Source organism: Aquarana catesbeiana, linkage group LG07 (genome assembly GCF_042186555.1).
Source record: "Aquarana catesbeiana isolate 2022-GZ linkage group LG07, ASM4218655v1, whole genome shotgun sequence".
NCBI lineage: Eukaryota > Metazoa > Chordata > Amphibia > Anura > Ranidae > Aquarana > Aquarana catesbeiana.
The window spans coordinates 4,602,248-4,613,148 of record NC_133330.1 but is presented as its reverse complement, the minus strand read 5'-3'; the positions used below and the strand labels follow the sequence as shown (position 1 = coordinate 4,613,148).

Sequence of the window (10,901 nt, the reverse complement as noted above, 5' to 3'; positions counted from 1 at the left end):
TGTAGAAAAGAGGGTTAAACAAAGGATTAGTGAAGGGATATGTCACTAAATATAGTTTGCTTGAATTGAACACATTGCTGGAGGTGTAAAAAAATGTAAGAACTATAAAAGAGGAAGGACGTCATAATGTGAAATGTGCCGGTGGAGAGTTTATCAAACTAAAACTGCATTTTTTTCATATTATTTTCTTTTTGTTGGCTTTTAGAAAGAAGATAAAACTGAGATAAGTGTGCATGAAACTGTAGGCCATCTAAAATCCTTATATGTCCAAAGAAACCATGTAAAAAATGTTTGGAATGTAAAAAAGTCACAGAGTTATTATGAAGTTAAGCGATGTATATTGAATTTTCTAAATGTGGCCTGGACATTCAGGTATCACTGACCTTTGGCCATAAAAGGGTTAAGTATAATTACAAGTGACTGACATTTTATCAAAGGCATTACTAACATTTTTAGTCAACTAGAAATACAAACGTGTCAATGGTCACACATTTGTTTTCAGAATGATGCCCGGATTAACCTAAAGTGATAATAAGACCTCATAAGTGCCTCCATAAGGTCCTTGTTCCTCAGGCTGTAGATCAGAGGATTCAGCAATGGGTTAATGAGAGCAGATATGACTGAAAACAGTTTGTTTAAATTGAACATATTGCTGGAGGAGGGAACAAAGTAAATAAAAATTAAGGAGCCAAAAAAGATGAAGACCACAGTGAGGTGTGATGTGCAGGTGGAGAATGCTTTCCTCTTTCCAGTCTTGCTACGGATTCTAAGGATGGTCCTGAAAATATAGACATAGGGAATAAAGGTCAAAAGAAAGGCTCCCAATCCAAGACCACCGCCTGCTACAAATTCGACTATAATGTTTATGAAGGGGTCAGTACATGTAATTTGAAATAGGTGTGGAAGATCACAAAAAAAGCTGTGGATGGGAGCTGCTCTGCAGAAGGACAACCTGAGCAAAAATAAAATATAAACCAAAGAGAGAGACCATCCTGCAACCCAGGACAGAAACGCCATATGAGTGCAGACACTCCAAGACATCATTAGTTTGTAATGTAGAGGGTGGCAGATGGCAATGTAGCGGTCGTAGGACATAGCCGAGAGCAAAAAAATTTCTGAGCCAGCAAAGGAGACGTAGAAAAAGGTTTGGGCTATACAGGCAGGAATGGATATTAATCGGCTTTTTGTGAGCAAATCAGAGAGCATCCTTGGTGCCATCACTGATGAATAGGACATGTCCAGAAAAGCCAAGTTGCCGAGAAAAAAATACATTGGGTTGTGCAGATTGTAGTCAGTGAGGACCAAGAAAAAAATAAGAACATTTGTGATAAGAGTCATCAGATAGATCAGAAGGAAGAGCACAAAAAGTCCATTCATGGTCTGTGGATGGTCTGATAGACCCACAAGAGTAAAATACATAATCGCTGTCACATTCCTCATATTATTATTTTTTTGTCTGTATAAATGTATTTTAATTGAACAGGAATACAATTATCTTTCTGGGGAATTTTTCAAAGAAAAACAGATATGCTCTGCCTACATATTATACATGAAGACATTTGTACCAGCTAGAGTTTCATTCTTATATAAGATGTTGGCAGTCCTGGGGGGCCGACTGCTGTATTGCAGGAACACAAAGCTGAAAGTCTCATTAAAGGTCTCTTAAGAAATAATATATAACAAATTTGTGACTTGAGAGTCCTTTCAATATAATTTTGTACAATTATAAACATTTGAGTTGTAAATAAAATCCACTGAATTTTTTAAAATAATTTTTCACACTTTTTTAAGTTCAATATTTCTTTATTAAGTATTTTTAATCCAATACAAAACTTTGTTGAAAGTATTCAGACCCCCTTAAATTTTTCACTCTTTGTTATATTGCAGCCATTTGATAAAATCATATTTTTTTTCCTCATTAATGTACACACAGCACCCCATATTGTACACACAGCACCCCATATTGTACACACAGCACCCCATATTGACAGAAAAACACAGAATTGTTGACATTTTTGCAGATTTATTAAAAAAGAAAAACTGAAATATCACATGGTCCTAAGTATTCAGACCCTTTGCTGTGACACTCATATATTTAACTCAGGTGCTGTCCATTTCTTCTGATCATCCTTGAGATGGTTCTACGCCTTCATTTGAGTCCAGCTGTGTTTGATTATACTGATTGGACTTGATTAGGAAAGCCACACACCTGCCTATATAAGACCTTACAGCTCACAGTGCATGTCAGAGCAATTGAGAATCATGAGGTCAAAGGAACTGCCTGAAGAGACAGAATTGTGGCAAGGCACAGATCTGGCCAAGGTTACAAAAAAATTTCTGCTGCACGTAAGGTTCCTAAGAGCACAGTGACCTCCATAATCCGTAAATGGAAGACGTTTGGGACAACCAGAACCCTTCCTATCGGGGAGAAGAGCCTTGGTGATAGAGGTAAAGAAGAACCCAAAGATCACTGTGGCTGAGCTCCAGAGATGCAGTCAGGAGATGGGAGAAAGTTGTAGAATGTCATCCATCACTGCAGCCCTCCACCAGTCGGGGCTTTATGGCAGAGTGGCCCGACGGAAGCCTCTCCTCAGTGCAAGACACCTGAAGGACTCCTAGATGGTGAGAAATAAGATTCTCTGGTCTGTTGAGACCAAGATAGAACTTTTTGGCCTTAATTCTAAGCGGTATGTGTGGAGAAAACCAGGCACTGCTCATCACCTGTCCAATACAGTCCCAACAGTGAAGCATGGTGGTGGCAGCATCATGCTGTGGGGGTGTTTTTCAGCTGCAGGGACAGGACGACTGGTTGCAATCGAGGGAAAGATGAATGCAGCCAAGTACAGGGGATATCCTGGATGAAAACCTTCTCCAGAGTGCTCAGGACTTCAGACTGGGCCAAAGGGTTACCTTCCAACAAGACAATTAACCTAAGCACACAGCTAAAATAAGGAAGGAGTGGCTTCACAACAACTCCGTGACTGTTCTTGAATGGCCCAGCCAGAGCCCTGACTTAAAACCAATTGAGCATCTCTGGAGAGACCTAAAAATGGCCGTCCATCTACGTTTACCATCCAACCTGACAGAACTGGAGAGGATCTGCAAGGAGGAATGGCAGAGGATCCCCAAATCCAGGTGTGAAAAATGTGTTGCATCTTTCCCAAAAAAGACTCATGGCTGTATTAGATCAAAAGGGGGCTTCTACTAAATACTGAGAAAAGGGTCTGAATACTTAGGACTGTGTGATATTTCAGTTTTTCTTTTTTAATAAATCTGCAAAAATGTCAACAATTTTTTTCTGTCAATATTTTTCTGTCAATATGGGGTGCTGTGTGTACATTAATGAGAAAAAAAATGAACTTAAATGATTTTAGCAAATGGCTGCAATATAACAAAGAGTGAAAAATGTAAGCAGGTCTGAATACTTTCCATCCCCACTGTATATATATATTTACATAGATAGCTAGATAGATATATTTTGCATTCTCATTTCATTTTTTCATTCTTTCATTTTCCATTTCCTTTTGATTTTTTATTTTGTGTGTCATATCAACACAATTTTTTGGGTAGTCTATTGTTATCACTTATTTCTTCTAGTTTGTTCATGATTTTTATTTTCTATTTCTATTTAGTATATATTTTTATATACATTTTAAATATATATTTTTCATACTATGTGGATTTATAATTTTTGGTATTTATATTTTCTATGTATGCTACATGAGATGCCAATATTCAAATTGTCTGTGTATGCCACGTTTACACCATGAGCCGCCCGGCAATCTTTTCGATTTTTTCGGATTTATTCTATATGATTACCAGTGACTCCGGTCGCAATTCATACAAATTGGTCTCCAAGGTATTACGATAGTTCTCGTAGCCCCGTGAAATAAGGCTGCAGGTCATTACAGCCGTGGTTTCAATCAATCATGGCCACTAGGGATGAGCCGAACATCCCCGGGTTCGGATCAAAGCAGAAGATGCGAACAGGCAAAAAATTTGTGCGAACACAATTAAAGTCTGTGGAACACGAACATGAAAAACCAAAAGTGCTAATTTTAAAGGCTTATATGCATGGTATTGTAATAAAAGTGTTTGGGGACCCGGGTACTGCCCCAGGGGACATGGATCAATGCAAAAACCTGGGGGGATCCCCTTAGTCTGGTTGTAAAGTAACACATCTTTGCCATGATCATAACAGTACCACAGTAAAATTACATTTTTCTAAAGAAAAAATTCCATTCAAAACTGCTTGCAGCTGTAATGTATTATCAGATCCCAGCAATATAGATAAAAATCATTGAAAAAAACATTGTGGGTCCCCCCAGTCCATAACAGGCCCTTAGGTCTGGCATGGGTATCAAGGGGAACCCTGTGCCAAAATGTAAAAAAAAAATGGCGTGAGGGTCCTGCCAAAATCCATACCAGGACCTTCGGGTGTGGTATGGATTTTAATAGAAGCCCTGCGCCACAATTTTTTAAAAAATGGCATGGTGGTCCCCCCCAAAATCCATTCCAGACCCTTATCCAAACATGCAACCTGGCAGGCTGCGGGAAAAGGGGGGGTGATGAGAGAGTGCACCCTCTGAACCGTACCAGGCCACATGCCATCAACTTGAGGAGGGTGCTTTGTGATCCTCCCAAAACACCTTGTCCCCCCTGTTGATAGGGAAAAGGGCCTCATCCCCACAACCCTTGACTCTGCCCCCTTCTGACATCATGTGACATCATGTGATGTCAGAGGGGGCAGGGTCACCCATTTACATCACTGGGTGGCCCCGCCCTTGTCTATATAAGAGCGGTCAGTGCGAAAAGGCTGCTGTTGGCGGGACGCCTCCCATCGAGGCAGAATTTTTCCATTTTTTGGGGGTTTTTTTCCGTCCATTGGCACTGTGATTGAAGATGGATGTACATCATGGTACAGCCCTCACATTTTTGTAAATATTTTATTCTATCTTTTCATGTGACAACACGGAAGAAATGACACTTTGCTACAATGTAAAGTAGTGAGTGTACAGCTTGTATAACAGTGTAAATTTGCTGTCCCCTCAAAATAACTCAACACACAGCCATTAATGTCTAAACCGCTGGCAACAAAAGTCAGTACACCCCTAAGTAAAAATGTCCAAATTGGGCCCAATTAGCAATTTTCCCTCCCTGGTGTCATGTGACTCCTTAGTGTTACAAGGTCTCAGGTGTTAAAAGGGAGCAGGTGCGTTAAATTTGATGTTGTTACTCACTCTCTCATACTGGTCACTGGAAGTTCAACGTGGCACCTCATGGCAAAGAACTCTCTGAGTATCTGAAAAAAAGAATTGTTGCTTTATATAGAGATGGCCTAGGCTATAAGAAGGTTGCCAAGACCCTGAAACTGAGCTGCAGCACAGTGACCAAAACCATACAGCGGTTTAACAGGACAGGTTCCACTTAGAACAGGCCTCGCCATAGTCGACCAAAGAAGTTGAGTGCATGTGCTCAGCTTCATATCTAGAGGTTGTCTTTGGGAAATAGATGTATGAGTGCTGCCAGCATTGCTGCAGAGGTTGAAGGGGTGGGGGGGCAGCCTGTCAGTGCTCAGACCATACGCTGCACACTACATCAAATTTGTCTGCATGGCTGTGGTCCCAGAAGAAAGCATCTTCTAAAGATGATGCACAAGAAAGAACACAAACAGTTTGCTGGAGACAAGGACATGGATTACTGGAACCATGCCCTGTGGTATGATGAGACCAAGATAAACTTATTTGGTTCAGATGGTGTCATTGAGGGAACCATGAATACCAACATGTACAAAGATATACTGAATCAGAGCATGATCTCCTCCCTTCGGAGACTGGGCCGCAGTATTCCAACATGCTGCCTTGCTAAAGAAGCTGAGGGTAAAGATGATGGACTGGCCAAGCATGTCTCCAGACCTAAATCCTATTTAGCATCCGTGGGGCATCCTCAAACAGAAGGTGGAGGAGCACAAGGTCTCTAACATCCACCAGCTCCATAATGTCATCGTGGAGGGGTGGAGGAGGACTCCAGTGGCAACCTGTGAAGCTCTGGTGAACTCCATACCCAAGAGGGTTAAGGCAGTGCTGGAAAATAATGGTGGCCACACAAAATATTGACACTTTGGGCCCAATTTGGACATTTTCACTTAGGGGTGTACTCACTTTTTAGACTCTAATGGCTTTGTGTTGAGTTATTTTGAGGGGACAGCAAATTTACACTGTTATACAAGCTGTACACTCACTACTTTACATTGTAGCAAAGTGTAATTTATTCAGTGTTGTCACATAAAAAGATAGAATAAAATATTTACAAAAATGTGAGGGGTGTATTTACTTTTGTGAGATACTGTATATTGCCGGGATCTGACAATACAGTACAGCCGCGATCAGTTTTAAATTACATTTTTTCCTTTAGAAATGTAATTTTGCTGCTCTCATTTATTACACTATGTATGGCCGCTATATAAGCAGCCTTACATAGTGTGGGCCGTGGTCTTATCCTCCTGAGCCATGATTGGCCAAAGGCACACTGCTTTTGGCCAATTATGGCTCTCTCAGCAGAGCGTGCTGTGTTTGGCCAAAGCAGGAAGGTTAGGTGCATGCTTTGGCCAATCATAGGACACCAATGGAACGGTCGAACATCAGATGTTCGAGTCGAACGTAAGTTGGGCTTATCCCTAATGGCCACCAGTGTTTGTTTCTTTCTGTTGCAAGGCAACAGCACAGTATAAAGACTGTGAGGTGTAGTTACATGGCGCTGCCCCTGATAACGTCACTCTGATGAAACGCATAGGGTGGAGCTTGTAACGTCATCATGTCACTTCCAGTTTTGGAGACTCTGGCCCGTGGAATGCAGGGCATCCCAGACATATTGTTGATTATATTGATTACATTGCTCTGACTCTCCAATATTATTGTGTGCGTTTTTTTTGTATTTTAATAAACATTTATCTGAGACCAAAATGGACAAAACAGTAAAACAAAGAAAACAAAGAAAAAGAAACAGAGAGTCAAGATTCTTATGTTATACAAGGCAATATTGGTTTAGCCGGATGTAAGTTAATTATATTAACAGGTAATTAAAGTCCTAGAATACCACTCTGACTATGGCTTCCAAAGGGCAGTAGTTACATATTATTTACCTATGGAGGAAGCAAAGAGTATTCGGTAGGTGGTGTGTGTTTGTATGATTTTGGGTCACTTCCCCTATTGCAGGGGGGTTACAGTCTTTCCAATGTCTCACCAGTGCTAGACATGCTGTGAGCAGTATGTGAGTTACTATTACTCGAAGCTTCGGAGGCACTGTGTCAATCTCTACTGATAATAAGGCTATTTTTGAAATAACAGGTATTGGTAGCTTTGCTATCTGTGTGATTAGATGAAAAATTGTGGCCCAGAAGAGTAATAGGGAAGGACATGACCACAATATGTGGTAAAGAGTTTCTGTGGCTCCGTAATTCCTCCAACAAGACATGTGGTGAGAACTTGGAAATGCAATGGGGAGCTAGATACCAGCAAAGCAAAATTTGGGGGCATACTTCCCATAACTTTACACTTTTGGTTACTGTGTAATGGCTTTTTGCCATTTTTCTGGAGTATAGGTTTTACCAAAATCACGATCCCAGTCCTTGAAGGAGGAATATTTAGTAAATGTCTTTTTGTTTTTAAGGGCATTGTAAATCAGTGAAGTGCCCTTTGTATTGTTTGTGATTGCTCTATAAAAGAGAGCAATGCGCCAAGGAAGAGCAATGGAAGTGGATATGTTGCTCCTCAGAAAGTGAGCAATCTGAAGATATTTATAGTGATCTAGAGTGTGTACACCAAATTCAATTTGCAAGGATCTGAAGGTTTTGAGAGATGGACCTATCATAAGATCTTTTGCAGTGAGGATAAATGTCAGAGAACGGTTCTTAGAAGGATTGGCACACCTGAAAATGCCCAGCAAAATCGAAGATTGGCACATTGAAATTAACAAATGGCACAATGAAACTTGATGGTATTTGGCAGGACTATTACTTTTCAATAAGGCCTAAAGTGATTGTAAATTAGTTTTTTTTTTCTCTATAAAAATAACAAACATGTTATACTTACCTGTTCTGTGCAATGGTTTTGCACAGAGCAGCTCAGATCATCCTCTTCTCGGGTCCTTCTTCAGGGATCACCTGAGCCAAGCTGCAGATCTGTGTGTCCCTGCAGACACAGAGCCCCGGTTCAACCCCGCCCCCTCTCTGTCCTGATTGGCTAACTGACTTTGATTGACAGCAGCGTGAACCAATCATGAGGATGAGTCTGGGACGGTCGAGGCACTCCTGGACATTGCTGGATAGAGATGGGGCTTAGAGAAGTATTAGGGGGGCTGCTGCACACAGAAGGTTTTTAATCCTAATGCATATAATGCACCTTCTGCCTTTACAACCACTTTAAATTAGAAGCCCAGTCAAAACCTAACCAAGCTTAAAGCTACTCCCAACCCCATTCTAAACTTTTTCTATCTACCCCTTCAAAGAAAAAATGCCTATACTTACCCATTCTGAAGCTGCTCAGTCTGATCACTTGATCGGGTCCCAGTGCCAGCTTTAGTGTAGAGGAGGGACAGCAAACAACCCCATGCCCCATAGAAAGGCTATGGGTGACACCACCGCATACGTTTTGCAGCCATTTCTTTGATCCTCTACACTGAAGTCGGTGCTAGAGAGATCATATGACGGGACTGGAGCGACTTCAGTATAGGTAACTATACAGATCTTTCCTTTTACAGGGTAAATAGAATAGGCTTAGAATGGGGGTGGGAGTAGATTTAAGCTTAGTTGGATTTTGACTTTCCTTACACTTTAGCAGTAAAGGCCCAAATTTCGGTTCAAGTGATCAATGGTTAATTTTACAGAGATGAATTACTAACATTTCTTACAAAACATTTTATTAAAAAAGAATACTAAAAGTCTTTGAAAATACCACATTTTTTTTTTACTTTCAGTGAACCCAATTTAAATTTTACTTTAGCTTTTATACATGTGCACTGCCAAAAATGTGTTAGTTTTTGCTTTCGTTTTTTTTTTTTTTTTTTTTTTTTCAGGTCATTTATTATTATTGAAATTCATTATTTCAAATATATTCATAACTTCGGAAAAATTTGAATTTGTCATGTTCCATTCATTTAGATGCAGTATTCATAAAAATTTCAAAATCCAAAATAATAACTAGCAAATTAATAATAACTAACTATTAAATTATAGGTGTTGGAATTTCATTTCAAAGCTGTTTATGGACGTAACAAATACAAATTTATCCAAAGTTATAAATTATTCCAAATAACGAATGCCACTTTAAATGAATGGAATGCAACATAAAACAGTTTTTATTATTATTATTATTATTATTATTATTATTATTTATTATTAATAATTTGTAATGTTCCATTTGTTTTGATGCGGCATTCATTGTTTTGGATAATTTGTAACTTCAGATAAATTTGTATTCGTTATGTTCACTAACAGCCAAATTTGAAAGGAAATTCCAATACCTTTAATTTAATAGTTAGTAATAGTTCTTATTATTAGTTAGTCAGTTATTATTTTGGATTCAACAATTTTCAGATTTTTGTTTTATTTTCAGATTTTCATTCCTATTTTTGAATTTTCTGATTTATTGAATATACATATTTACGAATTTTCTAATTTATGAATTTACAAATTTATGAATTTACGCATTTTCAAATTTACGAATTTTCGTTTTCTGAAAAATTTGTTAAACAGGTTTTTGTTAATTCGAATATTTCCGAATTAATGAATTTGTCGAATTTCGTTGAAAAATTAATTCAGAATGAATTGCACATGTCTATTAGCTTTAATAATAAATTGTTCTTCTGAAGGCCTCTTTGAAATGTATTATTTATCAGGCAACAACAAGAAAACAACAAGTTTTTACTTAACGTATTGCTAGAGGTGGAAACTAAACAAATTCAATAAATTGGAAGTTTTAGAAAAAGAAGTTGGCAACTACCTTATATCACTCACCAAATGTTTCCTTTAAATTAAAAATACTAGGCAAAGTGTGTGTGTGGAGGAGCCAAGGAACCAAGATTTCCCATGGCTGTATTTGCAAATGTTAGACCAAACTGTCATTGAATGTACGGATATTTTTTTAGATTGGTGCCATTCCACAAGTGTGCACAATTTTAAAGCATGATATGTTAGGTATCTATTTACTCAAACATCATCTTTCATATTTTACAAAAAAATTAGGGTATAGATTGTGTTTTTTTAATTCATTAAAATTATTTTTTTATAAAATAATTGCATTTGAAAAAACACTATGCAAATTACCGTGTGACATAAAAAATTGCAAAGACTGCCATTTTATTATCTAGGGACTCTGCTAGAAAAAAAATAAAAAATATATATATATATATATATATATATATATATATATATATATATATATATATTTGGGAGTTCTAGCAAAAAATACAGATTTTTACTTGTAAACAATAAGTGTCAAAAAAATACAATATATCTATACATATATAAACCCCTAATCAATAAATAGGTTGGCAGGTTTTCTTTATTTGATTTGTTTGTAAATAATTCTGCATTGGTTGAGATGGATATAAACCTTCTTCAGTCTAAATTGTAGTTTTCTAGTGCTCTATTGTTGTATATGTTGTGAATAAAGTATGGTATATAAGATGTTTTTAGATATATACTTTCCTTTCCTTTTTGTGTGTATTTGATAATTATTCTTGTTCTAATAGTCTGTGCCGGTTAACCTCCTAACAATATTGTATGTTTGGAATCTATTTTTTATAATTTTACTAATGTGGGAAGGAGTTAGATCCTCTGTAAGAGTTTTATTCCTATCTGTGTCTTGCTGGGGACACTAAAAAGGAATAGAAGAAGAAATATC

General features: G+C 38.0%; 1 protein-coding gene across 1 annotated transcript; it reads right to left on the bottom strand.

The window, feature by feature from the left end:
* Positions 1-498: 498 nt before the first annotated feature.
* LOC141102308 (olfactory receptor 1G1-like) lies at positions 499-1,440 on the bottom strand. Its single transcript, XM_073591268.1, has one exon. It carries the CDS (start codon positions 1,438-1,440, stop codon positions 499-501), a length of 942 nt encoding a protein of 313 aa, XP_073447369.1.
* Between the last annotated feature and the right edge of the window lie 9,461 nt (positions 1,441-10,901).